The sequence below is a fragment of the Sturnira hondurensis genome, unplaced genomic scaffold (genome assembly GCF_014824575.4).
Source record: "Sturnira hondurensis isolate 20B ecotype Veracruz unplaced genomic scaffold, ASM1482457v3 Scaffold0008380, whole genome shotgun sequence".
NCBI classification, from domain to species: domain Eukaryota; kingdom Metazoa; phylum Chordata; class Mammalia; order Chiroptera; family Phyllostomidae; genus Sturnira; species Sturnira hondurensis.
Window position 1 is genome coordinate 3,770,856 of NW_028081011.1, and position 24,952 is coordinate 3,795,807.

Consider the following 24,952-nt stretch of genomic DNA (forward strand, 5'->3'; position numbering starts at 1 on the left):
AATGTTTCTCTTCCTTTCTTCTTGTCTTCCTCAGTCTTAAAAAGTAAATTTTAAAAAATCAGTAAACAAAACTAATCAAGAAAAGCGTCTTTATTCCTAAAGAGAGATGCATGAAGAAAAAAAAACTAATCAAAATTGGCAAATTTTTGTGTAGCCATTTTAATGTTGAAGATAGAAGAAAATGTACAACATTTTCAGCATACTATTACTATGCTTTATTATTTCAAGAAGGTAAAAACACAACTGAAATGCAAAAAAAAACTTGTGCAGGGTATGGAGAAGGTGCTGTGACTGATCAAACATGTCAAAAGTGGTTTGTAAAGTTTTGTGCTGAAGATTTCTCACTGGACAATGCTCCATGGTCAGTGAGACCAATGGAAGTTGATAGCAATCAAATCGAGACATGAATTGAGAATAAAGATTATACCACATGGAAAATAGCTGACATACCCAAAATATCCAAGTCAATAAAGTTATTGGTGAAAATGAAAAATGTGTCTTTTATTTTATGGAAAAAACTAAACCAACTTATTGGCCAACCCAATATGTAGGTAAACTAGCCATCCTGAGTGCCCAGGATGAGGGAAGGAGTTGGGAATGCAAGAATGTGGAGAAAAGGGTACGCTGGCTCAAGCCAGAGCAGCAGGGGCACTCTGGTCCCCCAGGGCCTTCTCGGCTTGATTACTATCCCACGTCAACACACCTCATCCCCTCCCTTACCTTACTCTTCCCACTGTGCCTCTGTCCATGAGGAGAACAGTGTTGGAAAGTTGGGCAGGGGAAGAGTTCCCCCAGGGGAATGCTGGTCAGCCTGTGCCCACAGCTTCCTTTGCCCAGAGGGCTGGGAATGAAGGGAGTACTGTGTATGCTGACGGCAGGAGAGGAGGAAGATTACTGTCATCATAATTAATAATTTGAGAAAAAACACCATTGTTCCTCTGGGCCAGGCCCTGCCTTCTCTCCTCCTGGGCTTCCTGCCTGGGTCAGGGGTTAGAACGAAGAAGGGAGGAAGCTGCCCTTTTCATCTGTAAGCTCCAGGCAAAGCAGTAGTACCTCCACCATCTTCAAGACCCCTACCCTGCAAAGTAAGGCCCATTCTGGTCTCAGACTCACATAAATGCCACAAGCAGTGGTCACCAGAGTTCCAAGGAGTAGAGGGACCCCAGAGAGCAGTATAGAGGCCCCCAGAACACAGTGCTACAAGAATGGGTTGGTGGTTGAAGGTTTGGAGGCAAACGGGCTTGTTGAGGATCCAGTCTGTAAAGAAACAACCACCACAAATTATTAGATTAGAGCAGAGAAGGCTGGAGACCACAGAAGAAATGCAGTTCAGGGTTCCTTTCTCCCTCAACACTACTGAGCTGAGGGAACTGGAAATGTGAAGGAGCTAAGAGGCAGGGGAGAGTTGGGGAGTGTGGCGGATGACAGGAATAAGAACTGAGGCCCATCAACTACCCCTCTCATCCTTGGCTTGGACAAAACAGAACTTTATGAGAAAGGGGCCTGAGTTCCACCCCACATTACTCTCTTTTCCTAAGGATTCTGTCCCTAAGCCCCAGAGTGAGAGATCATGCCCCACACCATGGTGCACTGGGGCACTCACCATGAAAGGATTGGTGGAGAGGACTGCTGGCTGGCTCAGTGGCCTCTGTCCCAGCTTGGCTGATCCTAAGTCACTGAAGGAAGAACCTGGGAAACAAGAGCAAAAACTCAGTGGACATGAGCCCTGCCCCTCATGCTGGTACTGACCAGCTCTGCCTGCCTCCCTGCAGGGCAGGCACAGCTATATTCCAGGTGGGCAGTGAGAGGGGCCTTCCTAAAGACGGGAATTAAGGTATGGAGCAGTCAGAGGACACAGGCAGGTCTGGTGCTTCCCTGATTCCTCCTGGATGGTCTAAAATGGAACTAGTTCACATGTCTGGCTCCTTAATATTCCTGTGGGTACACACACACTTACACACATAGAGTCCCTGGGGGTTGGGAATAGGGGGTGAAGAAGGAGGGTGAGGCCTGAATCCCTTACCATTCTGCTGCTGGGTCACTGAGGTCTGCAGGGAGAACACTGGTGGTGGGAAGGTGCTGGAAAAGGCTCCGGTGGGTGGCACTGTGTGGGGGAAGCCAGGCCCAGCACCGCTCATCCCAAAGCCAGGTCCTGTGGAGAGGGATATGGAACTCAGGCAAAGTTGTGGAAGGAAGACTAGAGGACAGTTCTTCCTAAACCTCTCCAAGATGAGAAAATAGGATGGAGTTTTTCCCTAACCAGAGGCACCCAGTGGAAGTATCCTGAATGAGCCATGAACTCTTCAGCTTCCATGTAACCTACCAAACCTGCCCACTTCTTGCCCACATGGCTTGTGGCCTGGAGAGCATGAGCCTGGCACAGAACCAGGGGCAGCTCTCAGCTCTCTATTAAGCTGCATAAACTAAAGGTAATTATTAGCCCTTTCTGTGCCTCAGTTTTCTCTAACATGGAGCAGTACCTATCTCCTAGGGCTGCTGTAAAAATTAAATAATGGCTGTAAAGCACTTAGCACTGGGCCTGCCACATGCATCACCTCTGGAAGCTGTTACTCTTCTCTCTTCATGCCTCAAGGTTTTTGAGAACAAAAAAGGGGGTGGGGGTCATGAGTTTGAAGAGAGAAAAGCAGAGGCTGAGGAGGGGCAGGGTGAGAGGACACCATACAACTCTGGCTGATGAAAACAGGGAACAGGGTCATGGTTTCAGGTGGCTCACTTTGGGATACGGGAGGGAGAGGCTGGGCTCCCAGAGGGACACTGAGGGTTGGAGGAAGGAGAATCACTGCTACTACCATCCACACTAAAACAGCCTTCAGAACCGATACAGATAAGTAGCAGTCTGCTTTTTCTACTTATGAAACTCGGATTCTGTGACTTGAGTGCTTCTACTTTGTGCCCACTAAAATGGGTCTGGCCTGGGCTGGGGAAGGGCGATCAGGAGACTTGTTTGGGAGGACCGTACTGCCAGCTGAGGCCACCTGCTGCTCCTCCTGATGATGTTACAGGAGGGGTGAACAAAGAGAGGTGCAGGTAAATTTGCCCTGTGCAGAGAGAGGGCCAGGGGACAGTCTGGGAGGCTTACCTGTGGCCAAACCATTGGGCTGGAATGGGTTTGTGGAAGGCAGATGAGGGTGAGCAGCAGGTGCTGTGAAAGGGTTGGTGAAGGCTGCTCAGGGTGGAATAAGGTAAAGGTGAGAAAAGAAATGGTTATTTTTTCTCATTTGCTTAATATTGTTATAACTGACCATTCATGTAAATCTTCTCTCCACAGGCAAAACTTACCTCCAAAGGCAAGCCCTGTGCTGCTACCTCCACCAGCTGTGGCAGACTGAAGGGTGGGGACTTGGCCAGTCATCCCAAAGATGCTGCAATATGGGGAGAGGGGTCAGCATGCACATCTTCCAGAGGCGCCTATGGCCTTTACTTGCTCATTTTTTTGTTGTCCCATTTTCTTTCTTTCTTTCATTCTTTTTTTTTTTTTTACAGGACCGAGGAGAAAAACTGGGCAAGGGACTAGGAGATGGCAAACCCCATTCTGCCAGACAGGAGGAGCTGAGTGGGCTGGGAAAAGCAAGGTCAGGGTTTCTTGGCCAGCTCTCCTGCCCTGAGGCAATCCCCCCACATGTGCCTACCTGCCAGGGATACCTCCAGCTGTCGCTCCAGGTCCCAGGAGGCCACCCATATCTGTGAGGCTGTTGGGCTGACTGGCAGGTACAAGGGAAGAGGCACCAAATGGAGTCACCTGGCTGCTCCCTGGGAAGTCATAAGACATAAAACAGGGAGTGCTGGGCTGAGACCAGATGGAAGAGACATGAGACGAGGAGGTGGGGTGCAGTAGAGGAGTGGAATGATCACACGAGAGGCACCACCTGCGTTCTCTGAACCAGCCCAGTTCCCACAAATCACCCAGTTCAGGAAGGCTTGCCTCCCACTGAGAATTCCAGGCAATGTGATACTCAGCTTTCCTCAGTCTCCCTAGTGCTCAAAGCTGCCACCACTGAGAGAAAAGCAGTTCTTCCTCATGTCATGTCACCATCCCTGCTGCTCTAGTGTACTTATACTTTCCATTTTTTTCCCTCAAGAGACAAAAGTGTCTGTAATTTCCTCAAAGCAGCATTTCCATTTATAGATAAATCATATGAAGGGCAGGTAGATGGGGTGGGAGAAGAGCTCTGAATGGCAGAAAGGTTCAAGGGCACTTGGGAGACTCTCATGGATTGTGGAGATGGCACTGGAGGTGATGGACATAAATCTCCAGCCATCAGCACTCCCGTGGAGCCATCTCTTCTGAGGAGGCCACCCTGATGCCATGAGCTTAGAGCAGGGCTTAGGCACACTGCTCAGTGGAAAGAGCCAACTGCAGGGTTCTCCTGCCCTCCCTGGGATTCACATCTAAAAAAAGAAAGCACACAGGACAAACCCCCTGCGGGAGTTTTACAAAACAGCCTGCAGAGCAAGAGTCCTGGAAATCCTGAGCAATCTCATCTCATAGGAAGAGGCCCAAGGCCCTGTTACTTTACAAAACCTCTTTATCTGTGTGTTCACGTCTTCCCTGCCAACCATTCTGGGCTGTTGTGAGGGTAAAACAAGGCTACAAATGGGAAAAAGTTTTATTTTCATGAATGCCAAAAGACTCATTACTGAAGGGAGATACACTTTGCTTTGCATAGTGTCTGTCATAAGACAGTGCTCAAGAATGGGAGAATGTTTGAACAGTAAAGTGAGAAAAAATGGATTCCGGTTGTGGCTCTACCACTTGCTACCACTGTGATTTTAGCAAACCATTTCATTCTCTATCCTTTTCTCACCCTCTCATAGGGTATCTGTAAAGACCCTCTGAGAAAAGTGTTTTGAAATCTAAAACATAACACAAATGTGAGGTGTTATCATAACCTATGGTTTAAGAAATGATCTGCAGGATCAGAGAAGCAAGACAATGTCTCAAAGGAAACATATGATGGCTGGCTCAGATCATGAATGCAAGTGAAGATGACCATCCCCAGTCAGCTCCAGCCTTTTACACGCTCTGCCTCTGCCCTGAACAAGAGGTCCCACCCATGACCGTGGCCTGCTTGCTAACGCCTACTCACCCTTCAGGCTTAACAGAAACGTCTTCAGATTAGCCTTTCCTGATGCACTATGTGAATTCGGTCATGGTTTTCCTCTCCTAGTACCTTGTTCTTCTTCATAGCACTTGCCATATTTGTAATGATCTATTTTGATTTATTTCTATATCAACTATACCCTTGCTAGACCAATTTCACTGCCAGGAATTTTTTTTTACAGATATAACTAACTTGCAAATGCAAAACATGATACCCAGGGTTATTGACTGAGCACTGTTTAATAGCAGAAGACTGAATCATCTTAAATATTCATCAACAGGGGATTGATTAAATAAATTATGGTATATACATACATTGGACTGTAAAAAATGAGGAAGCTCTTAATGAACTGATTTTAAAAAAGATATAACAGTATTGTAAAGTTTAAAAAATCAAGGTGCACAACAATATGTATATTATGCCATAAAATCTGTAAAAAAAAAAAAAGAAAGAAAATGGGACAACAAAAAAATGAGCAAGTAAAGGCCATAGGCGCCTCTGGTCTGAGGTATGGCTGTGGAGAGGAGTTGCAACAAGAGGCTGGCATGGGTAAGGCTGCGGAAACATTTTGTAGAACGGGAAACTAAGGATATTTTTGAGAAAAAAGGAATATGCCAGCAGAGGTGAATTAAGCAGAGGTGTTATTCAGATAGAGCTGATAGAACAAAACCCTGCAGAAAGTGGGAAAGGGTAATGGAGGGGGGTCCTTCACAATGGAAGATACTTTTCCTCTTAGAGACAAGAGGGAAAAGAAGGGAAGGGAAAAGAAGGGAGAGGAAAAGATAAATACAGGAGACAAGGAAGGAAATGGCAAAGCCAGGCTGGTTCTCAAATCCAAATTATTCCCTGGCTTCTTCAAACCTCATCCTGTTTTCTTGTAAGTTTAGGGCTTTTTTCTGAATGCCCAGAACTGTAATTTGAATCTCCATACTCTTTCTTTTCTGAAGGCTTAGGCTGTATGTCTTCAAAACCCCCCTTTTAAGGGTATCTTCACTATACATAGGCACTGAACATAGCTGACAGCAACCAGGCTCCAACTTGGAGAAGCTGAGAATGCAGCAGGGAGGACAGGTGCCCAGTGCCTGCCTGCTGCAAGGTTCCAAGGAGGGGCTGCTTCCAGTGTGCCAGCACTTAAAGGACAGTGCTCTGCTAGGCCACTCTTCCTCTCCAGTCCCTGGACTTCCCAAAGGAACTAGAGCTAGGCTATAATGCTACTGCGCATTATACTTGGTCTATAATCCTCTCCACTCCATAGGCTGTGAGCAAGGCTGGAAAGCCAGCTGGGTAGTGCCAACACTTTCAATTTTCTTCCAATTTTCCAGCCCCAAGCCCTCCCCTTGCCTGACTGACCTGGAGTACATAGAATTTTTGAGCAAACACAGCTCCCTGTTCTCACTTAGGTCAGACTCTTCAGTCCTGCACTGGGCCTTCATGGCAGAGAACTCCCCTCAGTGAGGACCAACCAAGTCCTCTGCCTCCTAGGCTGGGAGAAAGGTTGTCATCCCACCTGCAGGCAGTGCTGTGTGTCTCCTTGTGGACACTAGAGGGCAGAGCTGGCTTTCACTCAGATGGAGTGGACACCCTACAGACAGCGCATTCTCAGAAAGGAGGCCACTGCTAGGAATACCTGTGCACGGGTTTGCTTCTAATACAATTCCAGAGCCTCACTCTTAGAGCTGTATTTGTACACATGCCTTACAGCAGTTTGAGGGGGAAACTGCAGTTGTAGAAACCTCCCCTCTCCATATTCCCTCTCAGAAATATAAAAATACAACCAAGCTTATCAGAAGAAATACCCACCTCACACCAACAACTCCCTCCTTCATACCCAACAGTTCTTTATATCACACACACAGAAACAACAGACCTCGTGATCATGGTGTGGTGCAAAGTAAATGAAATCTGCCACCTATGACCTATTCAATTTTGGCCAAGTCACTGATCAAATTGAGGCAAAGTTGAGTTCTCTTTCCTGCAAAATGGGGAATCTTTCCTTCCTTCTGGAGATAATCCATGGATGCTCCTAGAAATGGGCGAGGGCCTCATAAATGCTGAACTCTGAATATGGCTGCAGACTGCTTTTTGAGATGGTCAGACACTGGACAAAAGTTTCATCCCAGGTTCAGCCAGGAATGGCTCCAGGACTAATGCCTTCTTTCTCTCCTTTAAAGTCTTTAAAACAATTATGTTAGGAATGCATTTCTGAACAGACCAATTTATAACAACCTTGAATAGACTGTTTCCTTTAGAGCACCCATTCCCAAGGACACTTCCCCTCGCTAATCTTATAGTATCCCTATAGCAATTTACATTTTTGCTAATAGCTCACAAAAGGGCCCATTTTCCCACATAATATTGACCTTCATCAACCTTTAAAATATTTTTGCAAATACAATGTGCAAAATGATTATTTTATCCTAATTTGCATTTTTCCTGATTAGTTAGGTCAAAGACATTTTCATATTTTTTTCTGGATATTATTTGCTTATATTCTTTGTCCATTATTCTGTTCTTTCTTATTTATAGGTGTTTTAAGAAACACATTATGGCTATTAGCTTTTTGTCTGTTTTCCATGTTGTAAGTGTATTCTTCCTATTTCATGCCTTTAAGTACTGTTTATGAAATTTTTTTGAAGATTTTATTTATTTATCTTTAGAGGGGAAGGGAAGGAGAGAGGGTGAGAAATATCAGTGTATGGTTGCCTCTCATGCATCCCCTGCTGGGAACTGGCCTGCAACCCAGGCACGTGCCCTGACTGGGAATCGAACCGCGATTGTCTGGTTCACAGGCCCATGCTCAATCCACTGAGCTACACCAGCCAGGGCTGTTTAGGAAATTTTTAATCGTACAGAATATGACCTATGCAATTTCTATGTTAGAATTTATGGAGATTTTGTTTCCCTCTCTATGGTTATATTCTAAAATAGTTATATGTTTGAAAATACTACATATTCTAAAATAGTTATATGTTTGAAAATACTACATATTCTGTCCTTTGCTTACAAAGTTCTACTTATATTTATTAGATCAAACTTGTTAAAGTATTACTCAAATAGTCGACTTCCTTCCTTACTTGTTTATCTACTTTATGATTAGTTTTGTGAGTCTGTTATAGTCTCTCTCTCCATTGGTTAATTAGATTTTGATTGTGTCTAATAGTTTTTGCTTTATGAATTTCAAGGCTACCCCATCAGTTAAACTTCTCTTGTTAACTTTTATCAATATAAAGTGCCTCTTCTTGTCCCATTCAAAAAAATTAAAATGAAAACAAAAGGAAGTAGCCAGTTCATAGTGTTGCAATGGGAAGGCTGTGGCCCTGGGTCAAGTTCTGTAACTTCGAGGGTTGCATGACTAGGGAAACTGTTGAACTGCCTCATCTGTAAAATGGCTGAATTTGAAGGGCTCCTTCCTGCTCTCCAAACTCCAGGATCAGAGGACCTGGAGTTTGCGGTTGGCTCCTACCTTGGGGTGGGCAGAATAACTTACCAAAGCTGTAACTTCCAGTTAGCATCCGACTGGCTGGCAATGATGGTGGAGAAGGGAAAGGGCAGGTAGGTAAGAAAGGGAGAAAAAGAGTATAAGTCACTGGCTTTCTCCAGATATCTGCTCTTTACAGCACTCCAGCTGCCCTCCCACATCCAAGGATGTCCAAAGGAAGAGGGGCAGTCCAAAGGCACTGAAGACTCAATGCTTGGGCGCTTAGGGAGGAGACAAATGTTTTAAGGCAAAGCTTTAGACTCTCTTTCAATTGTATAATATAAACTACACAACATAGGGTTTACAGGCTTCTGCTCTAAGGGCAGTGGGTGAGGACTTCTGGAGACTGTCTGGGATTCTGACCCAGGCCTTGATCTTAGGGCATTTTGCAACACAGACAATGGGAGCACTCTAGAAAAAAGGTCATGTCCTTCTTCAGTTTTTCTAGGACTCAGGTCTCCCATACTTCCCAGTCAGAAATCTCCTAGTGCACAGCCTATACAGGTCCTGATAGAATTTTAGTCATTTTTCTTCCACAAAAAAATAATGATAGAGCCCCCTCTTTTTCACAAGAATCTGATCAGACTCCTCTCATTCTTTCCTGGAGCTTCTCTTTGTTTCTCTTGCACAATTCTTTTCTTTTCTAAGATTATTTATTTATTTACTTTTAGACAGAGGAGAAGGGAGGGAGAAAGAGAGGGAGAGAAACATCAATGTGTGGTTGTCTCTCAGGCGCCCCAGTCCTGGGGACCTGGCCCACAACCTGTGCATGTGCCCTGACTGGGAATCGAACTGGTGACCCTTTGGTTCACAGGCCAGTCAGTGATCAATCTACTGGCCAATCCATGAGCCACACCAGCCAAGGCTCTCTTGCACAATTCTTTAGGTTGGACGTGAATGAAAGGTGATGTATGAATATGGACAGCTGGATGTAGCTGGAAGAGAAAAAGGAAACAAGCGGGGCAGAAAAGGGAAACTAGCTGGGGTAGTAAGTGGGGCAGCCACTTACCTGTGGCTGTTGGCTGGGCCTGGAACGGGGCTTGGCCAGCTAGAGGAATGCTTCCAAATGTAGAAGGACTGGGGCTACTGCCAAAGGCATCGAAGTTGGCAAAGCCCCCATGAGAAGGTGTCTGGCCTATAGGGGAAGGGAATATAAAGCTTATATAGATAAAATGTATATTAATCTATATAACATACATTAATTGTAAAGGCCTTCAAAGGCCACTCAGTGGGACATCTGCCCTTCCACAGGCTCTTCTTCAGAGGGAGATGGCAGGGGCCTTTGGCAGAGAGCTAGACACCTGTGGGTGAAAGGGGATCTCAGAGGCCTCCAAGTTCACTCCCTATCACCTTTTTATCCTTACTCCATGAGGCTTTAACATTTTTGTTGGGGCCTAGTTTGGGCAGAATCATGTGAAAAAAATATCTTTTTTTGGCAGATGGGGGAGGGGAAGAGCTTGAAAAGGAAACATGAAAACCGAATACTACTTTATTCAACTCTATTATTGGCTATTGCTGATCTTTGGGAAGAAGCCAGGAGAAATGGAACACATGATAATCCCCCTGCTCCCATTTTAACAGAGAGTGAAAGTAATAAAAAGGCTACTTCCAGTGTTCTAAAAGAAAGTGCTAGGTGCCCCCAACTACCAAACATAATCTCTGCAGTAGCCACTTGATCCCAATCCTCCCAACCTTGATGCTTCAGAATCACTATGACCTTCATTCATGTGAAGACAGCGAGGGCCGAGTGAAACCTGGTCACCCTCAAGGGAGGAAATTGCTTGTATTAAAGGTACCTATGTCGTAGGAAGGTTCTTATCCCAAGTCCCACTTACCTCCAAAGGCTGGGAATGCAGAAAATGATGGTACTGCCTGGGGAGCTGCAAAGGGGTCTCCACCAATGTCAGCCAGCAGGTCGGTACTGGCTTTCTTGACTGATGAGTGCGGAGGTGGCTGAGCACTCCGGGGCTGGGATGTCCGAGCCTGAGACTGACTGACAGACTTGGAGGAGAAGACATTACGTATAGAACCTGGAATCCCAGACATACCCAGCCCCTGCAGGGCTCCCCAGGCTACCCCAGATAGGCAAGTAGAGAGAGAAAAGAGCAACAAACTGCCCTCAACTGAGAGGATTCCTAGGCAGTAGTTGCCTTAGCCTCTCTCATACCTAATTCCTGTTTCCTCAGTATAGTAGCTCCCCAAACCACACATTTTAGAGCATATTAGTCAAGGTAACCCTGAGACATACAGGGATGTCACCCAACAGTCCCTCTGGAGCTGTTACCTCCTCATCTTTCCCAGGTGCGTGAAGCAGAGTCCTGACCCCTTCTGTGTTTCCTTGGAGGAATGGTCAGGTTTGGAGTTCATACTCTGACTTCCCTAAATACTACTTCCTATTGGGTTCTTTCTTCCAAAAGATCCAAGTCCAAGGTGACAGATGCAAGACATAGGTAACAGCAGGGCTGAGAACCAACTCATAGCTCCTGAACTGCTGAGCCCAGGAGATTTGATTTAGGAAACTGACACTCCTGTCTCCCAAATCCCAAAATAATCCTGAAGGGAAGATCTGAGAGTTACCTGGCTAGAGGTGGAGGAAGCAGCTGAGAGAGATGGCACAGGATCCCCTAGAAGTGTCCGAAGAGGTTTCCCTTCTGGGATGGAGCCCTGGGTGGGGGTGGAAGCACTGCCTTTGGTATAAGTGGGCCCCTTGGCTTGATCTGGAGGGACATACCTTCAAAAAAGAATAGTAAGGTTGAAAGGAGAGGGGCAAAACCTTGGTCCATGATCAGCTTAGGTGCTTGGGAAAACATAGGTTACAGCAGTCAAAGTCCTTTCTCATTTTTCCCTGCTAGTTCTCTTTTTTGAACTAAAGGGAATTTAGCCACATAGCAAAGTTCTGCCTGTGCTGAGATTCTGCTTTACTGTCAGAAGTTCATTTTTTCTACAGAAATGTTCAGTTTGTTCTGACTTGTGGCCCTTATTCCCTCCTATTTCTTTCTTTTTAAAAAATTTTTTATTTACTATTGTTCAATGTACTGTACGTTTTCTGCCTCCCCCCACCACCAGTCCCTCCTATTTCTGACATGTCAAACCATCTGGGTTTCAAAAACACCTACAATAATGCTGATGAACAGGCAATCTCATCTTCCAACTTCCTATTCAAGGTCCCCCTTTTATTTCCTCCGTGTTTCTTCAGGTATCTCCTTCTCAGTCCCATAGAAAAACTTTCTGCCACCTCATCTTTTAAGAGCTCACAACCTCTCCTGCCAGCTCCCTCTATTTTTAATAAAACCTCTTCCACTACTGTGTGTGTGGTCTCTACTCCGGAAAAATCTTTCTCCTGAGGACACCCCCGGGAGCGAATCTAAAATGCCATTTTATCCATATCAATCTCCTTGCTCTCTGCATTCTCTTCTCCATCCTCTAGTTACCCTCCAACATACACATATCCCAGAAATCAAACAATAAGAAGTGACACCTGAGGAGAGAAAAGGCAAGGGAGAACAGAAATGTTATTTTCCTCGTTTAGAAAATAGCATACATATAAATCATGAATGAAACTATGGGCTAAAAGCATAAAAATGTATAGGACATGTGCTCCCAGCCACCTCTCTCCATATGAGATCAGCTAAGGTATAAAAACTAACCCCCACTCCCACAGGCCTCGTTCCCTCCCATTAATCTACTGTCTCCCCAAAAGAGGGGACATCAAAGCTACAACATTAGTGACCATGAACAGTTGTCTTTTCATGTAGCTTTATTATTCTTAAGGCAGAATTTAGCCCTAACTGAATCTGAGTAAAACAGATTCAACCCAAATCCAGCTTTTGAGAGAAGTCCCAATTCAACCCTGGAAACTGGACTATCAGATGAAGTATGCATTGGACACATGTCTCCACATCAATCTCTTTCTCTCTCCTTACCATCTCTTCTTCTCGTATTTTTCCTGGAGAAACTCTTTCACTTTCTGAGGATCCCTGGAATCTGGTATTAAAGATGTCCGAGCATCAAAAAGACCCAGCCAAATCTTCCTGCAAACCTAAAGGAAAGGATGTAAGTGACAAAGGAGTTGAGGCAGAAAGCATGAAATGGGAATGATACCATTTCCAGTTTATTCATTAAATATTTATTGAGCATGCACATGATGTGAAGATCTGGGTATACCTACAAAATAGACATGGTCCTTGTCATCACAGAGCTGTTATCTAATGGGGGGAGTCATGTCTTAGATAAACAAACATACACTTATAATTATCTACTGTGACACATACTATAAAAGAAATTAGAGGGCCATGGGAATTATGGGGAACTAAATTTGGATAAGAGCAGGCAGGGTCAGGGACAATTTTCAGAGCTGTGGCTTCCAGAACACCCACTAGAGACACTTGTTTGCACCCTCCAAGTAAACCAATCACCCGAAGCCAGGCATACTGCTAACATCAACAATGGCATCTTCCTACCAGCAGGTTTAGTTGAGGAAGGGGTTTACCTCACTTTCAAGTAAGTGATATAGACTTCAACCTAGGTGGCTGAGGCTCAAGTCAGCCTCAGGAGGTCCTAATCACAGGGGCAGGCCTGGCCAAATCCACATGCTCATCAAAGTGGAGTTTTAACCATTCCTCCCCTTGTCTGCCCAGAGACAACCCTCTGCAGAGATTCTGCTCCTTTCCCTGATTCCCCTAACAAGGGGCCTAGAAAAGCCACAATTTTTTTAGTATAAGATTCTGTAAATATAAAATCTTCCATACCCCAAAATAAGAACAGCTTGACCAAAAAGAAACTGTAGGGTTTTCCTATAATCGAGTTAAAGCTTCCCAGCAGATAAGATGGAGCGTGTCACACTCCACTGGCGGTACCTCACCCACCTCATTTCCACGGGATTGCAGGAATACTACTTCAGGCTCGGTGAAAGTTGTCATGGAGATGGACTTGACTCGATGAGGTGGGTTCAGTCCTCTCCTGTGGGAGAGAAATAGAAAGAAAGTATAATGCAGTTAGGGCTGCAGGTCTGTTTATGGAAGGGGGATTGGAGAAAGGATAAAACATCACATAAATTAAGCTCAAGTAGAACAACTTGCCTGAAGCTGCTTCCTAATTCAAGGAAAGAAAGAAAGAAGCAAGAATGTTTTGGAGGCTTCTAATAAGAGATGGGGATGAGAGAGTCAGGAACATATTGTGATCCCAGTCATTCTGGACAGGAAGACAGAGACTGCCCCTCCAGAAACCTTCTCTACCTTGGCTCTGACCCCAATAGTTCAGCATTCAGCTGAGGGGGTACTTCTGGGAACTCAGACATGCAACCACTTCCCATTTGTTATTTTATCATTGTTTTAGACGTATAGCACATCCTCAAGGTTCCAGAGCTCATGAGACATAAATTCCTCAAGAATGAGGGAACACAAACATGAAGGTCTATGACAATTCCGGATAATACTAGCAAAGGTCTGGAAACAAAAAACAGTCCCTAGGCTAATTGCCCCCCCTCTTGTCTACACAGATGACCAGTGTGGTGGTAGGGATGGAGAGGGTCCCTCTCTTTCAGGAAGAGATCTCTGAGAAAAAAAATATTCTGGACTTTCTCATTTCTAGATCTTTTAATGAAGCAGGAGGAAGTCAGGTTCAACAATGAGATAGGAGATTGACATGAGTCAAGAACATATATCTGTGGGGATGTTTTTGTGCCAGCTCTGTGTATTCTTTTAACTCCCTGGGAGTCCAGTTCTGCCCACAGAAGTCCTGTGGAGATTAGAGCAGAGAATAAGGCTTTCTTGCCCTCCTACCTCCCTGTGCTTCAACTGCCCTCCAGAGTGTTCTAACGGGAAACTTGGGGCTAAGCCAAGCAGGGTTTCATAGATTCCCCTTTCCTTATACCTTAAGCTTGACTCTGGTCTACATCTACTGTCATCATCAAATTAAAACAAAACTGGCTGAACCAAAACAAATACGCTATACCCCGAAACCAGAAATGAAAGACCACAGGTACATTCAGGAAAGAGTCTCAAATGATGAGGCCTCTTAAAACGTTTACTCTCTTGGGAAAAAAATGGACAAAACAAGATGTGAAAATAAAAGTATTATAACTCTAGAATAGGGTCCTGGTTGATACCCTCGGGAAAGCAAAGGGAGAAAGAAGAGATAACAAAATTTACCAAGTGGAAATCATACAGAAAAGTGAGGAAAACACACATTCATGCTTACAGGTGCACACACAGAATAAAGGTGCTCCTGCCAAGTCTGGAAGAATGGCAGTGTTCATGTTCGTGTAAGTGAAGGTGGTGAAGGTGGGGGTGGGGGGTAAATGACACACTACTAAGTGAACGGCAAAGGGCCCTTTTGGATATAACTTACTGATTATGAATTCTAACAAAGGACAGGACCCTGGAGGCTACAATTAAGGGCACTCTCAGCAATTGTGCTGCTAGACTTTTCAGTAAAAGGTCTGAAAATACCCCTTTATAAAACAAGTAATACCAATGAGGACTGATGCTCCTAGTAAAGATAAGAACAGGGAAAACCAAAAGCTAGGCACTGTTACTACATGTCAAACAATAGCTCTTAAACTTGATCTGCCCTGAAGACTCTCTTCTGATCACATTTCAGAGATATTCCAGTTTTCTCTTCTCGAGCCTCTTAGTAATGGTTTAGTTTTGTTTCATTTTTAAGTCCAGACAGCCTGTTTCTATATGCCTTCCTTTTCCCTTTCTCACGTTAACAACTAGGCCCTTCCCCCTCAGAATGGCAGACCTTTCTGAGGCCTAACCAGAGCCTACCTCTCTGTCCCTGTGATCCTGGTCTTCTTCTTTACCTCCCACTAACAAATATTTACTTTGCCAAAACAAAAGGCATTGTGGTAGGCACTTTGGGAGATACAAAAATTACAGAACCCAGTCCTTAATCTCCAGACTGATGGCTTATAAGGACCCAGGGAGCCTAGACAAGAGTTCTTTTCAATGCAGTAGGCTGTAAGTTAGGCACACAGCTGGACCAGGGAGAATTAGCACCAGGATGCAGCAGAGGAGGAAGGAAGAGAAATGGTCAGGGGAAAAGTAAAAATGTACTATGTTTACATTAGAAAAACAGATTCTAAACCTATCACACAAAGGTCATTGAGTTTTCCGGAAAGGAGAACCAGGAACTGGTAGCAAAGTATAAACAGGGAGGTGTGCTTCCTTGTAGGGGGAGGGGAAGAGGCTTGACCCATGTATCAATCTAGAGGGGATACTTAGAACAACAGAACTTCCTATGGCTAAGCTTGAACTGTAGGGTTTTATGAGGGGGAGAGGAGATGAACAGGAAAGGCAGAGAAAACTAAGCAATTTAGGTGCTTTGGGCCAAAAAATCTGATGGAACAGGATGTTTCCATAGCACAGTACAAACACCATTGCTTGACCTTGATGTCTGTACTAAGACCAGAGCCACAGTTTAGGGGCAGAGAGATTTCTCTACAAGGCAACACAACACTCTGTAGCCCAGAAGAGGAACTAGTTACATGGCCTATGAGTCAATTTGTTTCTGAATCATGGAGAGGCCATTGTTGGCTGAGAGAAGCAATTTAGAAACAAGAGCCCCTCCCCTCCCAGGAGATGACATCAAGTCGTCTAGGAGTGTTGCTTTCCCTTGGGTACATACCAGGGTCATACAATGGGCCAGATGTGAGTCACTGGCCTGGAATTAAACCAATCCACTGTCCAACTTGTACATAGTCTCCTCAAATTAACTCTCAGGTTTTCCCCCAAAGAAGTGAGAACTAGGAGGAGGGAATGCCCTTCAGTAAACCCATCACAGCAAATCCATTCTGTTATTTCTAACCAGGAGATGCTATGAGAAATAGAGAGATAAATTTATTTGCCCAGAATGGTGCAATTTTTTCCAATTGAAAGCAAGTACCTTATTAGGTCACAAGCCTTCAGCCCAGTCATAAAGTCTTTTTCCACTTCAGTTTCCTTTTCACAAAAATGCAACTAAATAATATTTGAAGTACTCTGAATTACTTGGCAAGTGAAGCAACTTGCAGAGATCCTAAAGTCTGCCCAATTCTCTCATAGCCTTTCTCTCCCCTCCCTGTATTAGGCAACCTACTATTTCTACAAATACCACAGCTTTTGTTTTTCTGTGGTTATCACCCTCAAACTGGCCCATATTTTGCTTTTAGCTTCATAAAAGCCTCAAACCTGCTCAGCTGCTCAGATAAGACGGTCCTGCCAGGTCAACAATGGAAAAAAACAGTTCCACCCAGCACCCAAGCTCTTTCATTTGTGCCAAATCTGAACTTGGGAATTCCTTACCTCTGAATATTTGTGTTCAAATTCATATACCCCAGGCTGCATTTCTTTGCTCCAGGATTCTACTCCTCTGCCTAAGCAGGGTTCAACTAACCAGTTTAGCCCTTATCTTGAACCCAAATGTCACTAAGAAGAGTACCTATTAGAGACTCTAATACTAGGAAAGCTCCCCCATTACCCTGCTCCAGGGTCAATTTCACTAATTTTAGGAAATTTCTCCCTAATCTAAATTCCCTTCCTTCAAGCCATTTCCTGTTGTTTTTCCTCAGTGACAATGATAAACAGCTGTCCTCTTATGTAGAGCCATGTAGAATTCTGATATCATCTGCCCTCCTCTTCAGGCTCAATGCCAATCTTTTTACATTCCCCCCCACTTCTTTTTCCTTCGGTAATTTATTATTTTCTTAGGGGCTTCTCGAGTTATCCAAGGGCCCATATGACAAAGTGCTTACGTCTGTAATTAGTGACACTCTGTCTAATTCTACCCAGCAGGGGTGAATATGAAAGGTGAGGTAAGAGGGGATGGAGGGATGGGACTAAAATAAGGGCAAGGTACATGTCTATCTCTCCAACCCACACAGATGGAAAAATACTGAATTATTGATTAACATGCACCTTTCTCTTCATGGAGATAAAAAGTGCTTCAACTAGGAGCCACTACAAGCAGGCCAGACAGGGAAACTACGGGACAAGGAGGGTAGGAACTTGTCACAAATAAAGAGCTATCAAGCACATCTCTTGATACCCAGCTCAGAGCCCTACCCCTCTTAACCCTGACTTAATCTCATCATAAGAGTAAAGTTGCATGAAGAGAGAAGTATCCACTACTGAGACTTGACGGATAATGTATTAAAGGGTGGACTCAAACAGCCAGGTCAGGGAAGCTTATCACATACTTTGCTGAAAACATTGGTTATCAAAGGTAGTGCCTATCCCTGAGGTCAATGAGACCTCAGGCCTCAACATGTTTTCTTTGTACAGAAAAGTGATTTATTCATGAGGTATACAAGCAAACCAAAACAAGAGAGAATATCCAAGACTCTTCTTTGGAAATCCTTTTTAGCAGCAATTTTTACCCCAATCTAGCTTCAAATGGCAGACTTATGCTCTAGTAGAAGAGTCAGAAATATAAAGAAACAAGTACATGTACATGTACAGGATGGTGGAAAGTAGGTTTACAGCTGTAAGTATGAAAAGCACAGAGTTTATTCTTATATTATTATTTATTATTGTATTATTTTCCATATGAACATGGGCAAATTAAAAGGATCTATATCTGGTTAAGAAAATTAGATACCGGAAGAAAACAAAATGAATAAAAACTAGGTCAGATTTGGGACCTACAGTAGTGGTAGCATGTATGTAAATTTAGAAACAGCAGAAACTAACAGTCTCTCTCAGGCCTCACACCAACACTGTGGGGGTTTGCTACAGCTGAGAAAGTATTTCTCATTAAAAAAGAGATGGTAAGAATGAGCTCACATACACAGGGATGACGGCATAGTCATCACCCATCCACCAATATTAAAATCTGAATTTTCTTGGGAAATTCAACTTTGGCTAGAATAGTCAACTTTGCTACATCAGCCAATCCAGCCAGCTGGGAACTCTGGTTATTCTCACTGCCACCAGAACACTCCATCCTTCTAAGAGGTAGATGTATCTGTAATACACTCAACAGAAAACTGGCTTTCAAAATACAAAGCCAATTCTACTGTCTCCTTTCTCTAGCTATGGTGCTAAATATGGTACTTCAATCCCCCCTGCCCTCCAATATTCTCTCCATTTTAACTAAGAATCTTACTTCTCTTTTTATCATCATACCTCAGTATGAGTTCCCACCACTTCCTGGCCCAGGGTAAGCTTTATTTTACTTCATAGCACTTATCAACTACCTGCAATTATATATTTAATAATTTATTTAAAGTCCATGACCTCTACTAGGATGTAAGCTACATGACTGTGGGTACTTTGTCACTTTTGTTTAGTACAAACAGTGTCTGGGGCTTGATAGACATTCAATAAATATTTATTGACTGACCAAATAAATTAATGTATGGACTATTGGCCTACCACAGCTTTTACTTCCCAGCACCACAAAATCCTAATCTATGGGCAATCAACCTGGTGAATTTATGATGTGAACTGGTATGTGTTACTGTGCAGCATATGCCTCTCCACTGCCTGTTGAATGGGGTATGCTTCCTCCTTATTCTGCGGCCTACAATAAGTATGCCCCACCTCACACATTCTGCCTCTGCCCACTTGTCAGCTCTCAGCCCTTTCCATATCAGAGGACACAGGAAGTTTGCTAAGACCCCTTTAAAAGCTTTATAAGTCTTCCTTTATTCCACGCAAATTATAACTCCAATTAGCAAATGTGAAGTTGCATCAGAGCCAGGCAGACAGTCACAGTTAGGAAAACTAAAGCTTTTCTATAGAACTTCATCTGATAGTTCTCTCCTCACATCTCAACATGCCTTCAGTTCAGCTTCATTGAGTGGCCCAACCTCCTCTTGATCCTTCACTCTGACTTTCTGCTAACGAAGGGTTGGCCTAGCTTCTCATTTCCCAACCAACAAAATGTGACTCTTAAAGTCTACTACTACCAGAATCACTCTAAGTTATTCTCATAATGTTTCACCAAAACACTAAGCAAAAATGTCCTTTCTAGAATTTTTTGAAACTAAAACAAAACAAAACAAAACAAAAAAGGGCTAGTAGATTTCTATCACTTGTCCCCACTGGAAATTAAGTTCCTAAGAAGCTAAGCCCTAGTCTGAGGTACATACAATTTAGAGGGGGGCAGACATTGGGGTACTTCCTATAAAATTAATCAATCCTTAGGCCATAGTCACCTTCACCCAGTGTCTCTCCAGATCACAGGCATTTGACTTTTCATTAATGAGATCAACAATAATGACCACCAGGAAGGTGATAAAGTTTTGCCAACTATATGCTGATATATAAGGAGTTAACTTTTCCAGCAAAAGAAACCAGGTTTTTAATGTGTCCCAGATCCTTTGCCCCTCCTTCTGTCCTGATTGAAGAGTGTTTATTATAGAAGGGAAATGTTATCTGTGAGATACATTAAACCAAGATCTATAAAATAATAATAATGATGTCAGCACTTTCAGCATTTTATCTTTCATCGCTAGCTAACCATGGGAATGAATTAACACTGTTTCCTACCATTTTCTTCCTAGAACCTAGACTCTGATATATCATCAACTTTAACCCCCTACTTCCCTTTACTTTTTTCCAGATGCTATAATCATATTTTCTTTTTCATAACAAGATGAAAATCTTCAGATGCTTTCTCTTCCTGCTTTATGACATAAATATTCCTAAACTTTGCTCCTTTTCTCCTTAGAGTACTTGTCCCAGTCTCAAGCCTCATTTGCATCTGTAATCACAATTTTTGACACATTTCTGTTTGGGTTCTAAATCATTGTCTCAAGAGTTGTAGTGGCTTTTACTTATACCAAAGTCAAATCCATTCTCACAGCACACAAGTGAGGTCGATCAGAACACAGAAATTTGGCAAAGGAGGTAAAAACTAAATAGAGAAATAATCCTAAACTGTATCTTAGAAGACCTGGATCCTCATTTCTGATCTGCCATGATCTTAACTAATATTAAACAAAGGCTGAAAACAGCAAGCCCCGTAAGGCACTGGATAAGTTATTAAACCTCTCTTTACTTCTGTTCTCCCATTAAGCAAGAACAACACTGCTCCCTCCTTGGCTCCTAAAGGTATAACAAGAAACAGGAAAGTGCTCCTTGTTAAAAAATGAAACCAACAACCAAACCAACCAACATATTAAAACAATACTAAAAAGTGGTCAAAATAAACTCCTTGATAAGTTTATAAAAAATAGAGACACAGGCTTGGTATCAAATGTTAATCATGCATCTAACCAAATAATTCCCTAAGGGGGAAAAAGAAACTTGCTGTATAACCAGAAATCTGGGCTAGAACTGTGGTTCTAAATTAGCTCAGACACGACCAATACAGCGCCAGTGCCAAGTGTAGTGAATCAGATTATACAACAATCCCTCTCTCCCCCAACCTAGAAAGGGTTGCCAGGTGTTACTACTAGGGTTAAGCCATGACAACAAGGAGTTTAAAGATGTAAATTATTACACTTAAGAATGGCTCATTCAGACCTCCAAACCTTCGGAAAAGTCAGGCTAACAGGGCAACGCATCCCCTCTCATCATCTCTCAGATTTGTAAGATATCTACTAGATCGCATTTCAACGCCCTGCAAGATTAAGATCGGCACCTGAACACTGGAACATGGCTCCTTACCTGCCACTATTTCTGTGCTGTCAACCTGGGTTAATTTACCTACTTTAACTAGGTTTCTCCATCTTACTCTCCAAGATGGGCACAAGCCAGAAGAAAGGCACTGCTTCATCTTGAGCCTAGTTTACCGTACCTCTTTCATTTTTGCCCTCTATGTAAATGAAGTTTCCTTTCAAGGTTTACGCCACTCTCTGGCCTTAAATCTCCAACCCCCTGCCCCACAATCCTCCTCCCCATTCTCTTCAGTTATCCCCACTTTTGGTTCCCCTTCCCTTAGGGAGTTTCTCCGTTCCTCTCCGGTGTCCTTTCTTTCCCCTGCAACGCGACTCCAGTCGTATCTTGCCTCCCCGGCCCCATTCCCTTCCCCATGACACCTCTGCAGCAGAGGACTCTGTCATCACATTGGGCACGTCTCCAGGCCTCCCCTACGTCCCCCACCTCGGTTCTGTCCGTTCGCCCCGGGTCTCCGCTGTCCCCTACGCCAACTCTCCGCCACTCCTTCCGGTTTCTCCCCCCAGCGCCAGTCCACTCACAGGAGGCCGGAGCAGGTGGTGCACACGAAGCTGCCCACGGTGATATCCACGTAGGTGACCCCGCGCTGGGCGCACTCGAAGCAGTGACGGTTCCCGGCCTGGCTACAGCCGCCTAGCTCCCGCACCCGGCGACACCACACCTCCGAAGCCGCCTCCGCCTCCCCCTTTCCCCCGCCGACCCCGCCACCCGGTCCTGGGCCCTTCTTCGCTGCCATCACCATAGCTGCCCACTCCCTCGGACTTCCTTCCTGCAAATTAGCAAGCTCCCCTTCAACCACTGCCGCCTTCCCGCCTCCTCAGTTGCCTCCGCACGCTCAGCTCCCTTGACAGAAGCTCCGGAGCCCGCGGCGTCCGCGCGAGACTCCTCAACGCCCAGCCTCGCCTATACTGCACACTGATTGGCTAGTTTCCTCCCACCTCCTCTCTCTGATTGGCCGGACATTAGACGGCCTCGCGTTGCGGTGACCGCCAACACCACGCCCCACTGTCTTCAGACCTCTGGCCTCTCCCATTGGCTTGCAGAGACCTGGGCGGTGAAGACTGTGCGTGCCCTCTCCTTGTCCCCGCCCTCTCTCACCACTGCCTTCACAGCGGCCCGCCTCCCAGACTCGATTGGTGAATCCTCGAAACTCAGACTCCGATACCAACTCTGATTGGCCGTCGAGGCCGCAAAGTTAGCACAAGAGCAAGAGTAGCTCTGGTCCTCCCGACTGTTGACGTTAATTCCCGCCAAATTTCAAAGGCCTAGTCTTAGCTAGTCTATGCAGAGAGGCCCGCAAAACAAAAGAGAAGTGGCCATAGAGGGGCTGAGGGGAGAGGGAAAGAGGGAGCTCTCAGAGGAAGGGATGGAGAAAGAGAGGGAGTGCTTTATAAATGTTATTTTATTTACTCCTGCTCTATGCCATAGGAAATCTCATTTTACAGAGTCTTAGATTATACAGTTTGCAGTAGGTCACACAGCTGGGCTGGATTGTCTGTCTCTAGAAAACCTGCTTTTAATCACCACACTATCCATAGAATAGTATTTAACACATATTTATTGGCAGTCATGGTTTCAGGCATGGTTCTAGACAACCAATCAAAATTCCTATCTTTATGGAGCTTACATTCCAGTAGGGGAAGGCACACAATAAACAATTAGAAAACCATCAGTTAGTTATAAGTTCTATGCAGAGAATCAAAATAATGTATAAAAGAGAGTGACTTCTTGGGTATTTTAGACTGTTCAGGGGAACTCTAAAGCAGTGATGTTTAAGCCGAGACCTGATTAACAAAAAGGAGTCTGCCATAGGGAGATCTGAGAAGGAGCAAGGCGGGCAGAAGAAGTGCAAAGGCCCTAAAGTAGGAATAAGCTTTGTGTCTTTTTAAAAATATATATTTTATTGATTAAGCTATTACAGTTGTCCTATCTTCCCCCTTCATTCCCATCCACCCTACACACCCTCTCCCACCTACATTTCCCCCCTTTAGTTCATGTCCATGTGTCATAAATTCTTTAGCTTCTACATTTCCCATACTATTCTTGCCCTCCCCCTCTCTATTTTCTACCTANATCCGAGAAGGAGCAAGGCGGGCAGAAGAAGCGCAAAGGCCCTAGAGTAGGAATAAGCTTTGTGTCTTTTTAAAAATATATATTTTATTGATTAAGCTATTACAGTTGTCCTATCTTCCCCCTTCATTCCCATCCACCCTACACACCCTCTCCCACCTACATTTCCCCCCTTTAGTTCATGTCCATGTGTCATAAATTCTTTAGCTTCTACATTTCCCATACTATTCTTGCCCTCCCCCTGTCTATTTTCTACCTACCATCTATGCTACTTATTCTCTGTACCTTTCCCCCTCCCTCCTCCTCCCACTCCCCTGTTGCTAAGACTCCATGTGATCTCCATTTCTGTGCTTCTGTTCCTGTTCTAGTTGTTTGTTTAGTTTGTTTATGTTTTTGTTTTAGGTGTGGTTGTTAGTAATTGTGAGTTTGCTGTCATTTTACTATACATGTTTTTTACCTTCTTTTTCTTTAAAATTTTTTTTACAATTTTATTTATTTATCTCTAGAGTGGAAGGAAAGGAGAGAGAGAGAGAGAAATATCAATGTATGGTTGCCTCTCATGTGTCCCCTGCTGGGAACTGGCCTGAAATACAGGCATGTGCCCTGACTGAAAATCGAACCGCGATCCTATGGTTCGAAGGCCCATGCTCAGTCCACTGAGCTACACCAGCCAGGGCTATCTTCTTTTTCTTAGATAAGTCCCTTTAAAATTTCATAAAATAAGGCTTGGTGATAATGAACTCCTTTAACTTGACCTTACCTGAGAAGCACTTTATCTGCCCTTCCATTCTAAATGAAAGCTTTGCTGGATAGAGCAATCTTGGATGTAGGTTCTTGCCTTTCATGACTTGGAATACTTCTTTCCAGCCCCTTCTTGCCTATAAGGTCTCTTTTGAGAAATCAGCTGACAGTATGGTGGGAACTCCTTTGTAGGTAATTGTCTCCTTTTCTCTTGCTGCTTCTAGGATTATCTCCTTCATTTTAATCTTGGGTCATGTAATTATGACGTGTGTTGGTGTGTTCCTCCTCGAGTCCAACTTCTTTGGGACTCTGAGCTTCCTGGACTTCCTGGAAGTCTATTTCCTTTGCTGGATTGGGGAAGTTCTCCTTTATTATTTGTTCTAATAAGTTTTCCACTTGTTGCTCTTCCTCTTCCCCTTCTGGTACCCCTATAATTCTGATGTTGGAACGTTTAAAGATGTCCTGGAGGGTCCTAAGCCTCTCCTCATTTTTTAAAAGATTTTATTTCTTTCATTTTAGACAGAGGGAATGGGAGGGAGAAAGAGAGGGAGAGAAACATCAATGCACGGTTGCCTCTCTTGTGCTCCCCACTGGGGGCCTGGCCCGCAACCCAGGCATGTGCCCTGACTGGGAATTGAACCTGCGACCCCCTGGTTCACAGGCCAGCAGCCAGTCCACCAAGCCACACCATCCAGGGCTCCTCATTTTTTTTGAATTCTCATTTCTTCATTCTTTTCTGTTTGGTTGTTTCTTTCTTCCTTCTGGTCCACTCCATTGATTTGAGTCCCAGTTTTCTTCCCATCACTATTGGCTCCCTGTGTATTTTCCTTCATTTCACTTAGTGTATCCTTCATTTATCCATCTAATCTGCGACCAAATTCAACCAATTCTGTGAGCATCCTGATCACCAGTGCTTTGAACTGTACATCTGATAG

General features: G+C 44.2%; 1 protein-coding gene across 2 annotated transcripts; it reads right to left on the reverse strand.

The window, feature by feature from the left end:
• Positions 1 to 891: 891 nt before the first annotated feature.
• AGFG2 (ArfGAP with FG repeats 2) lies at positions 892 to 22,086 on the reverse strand. Of its 2 annotated transcripts, XM_037054928.1 has the most exons (13): positions 21,728 to 22,086; positions 13,467 to 13,560; positions 12,525 to 12,640; positions 11,179 to 11,332; positions 10,437 to 10,602; positions 9,611 to 9,736; positions 8,611 to 8,643; positions 3,651 to 3,771; positions 3,301 to 3,383; positions 3,101 to 3,184; positions 2,024 to 2,152; positions 1,604 to 1,689; positions 892 to 1,257 (listed from the first exon to the last, which is right to left on the reverse strand). In XM_037054928.1, the coding sequence occupies exons 1-13, from the start codon at positions 21,946 to 21,948 to the stop codon at positions 1,198 to 1,200; spliced, it is 1,473 nt and encodes a 490-aa protein (XP_036910823.1). In that variant the 5' UTR covers positions 21,949 to 22,086; the 3' UTR covers positions 892 to 1,197. The 2 variants fall into 2 exon arrangements, with proteins under 2 accessions (XP_036910823.1, XP_036910824.1); XM_037054929.1 differs by lacking the exon at positions 8,611 to 8,643.
• Between the last annotated feature and the right edge of the window lie 2,866 nt (positions 22,087 to 24,952).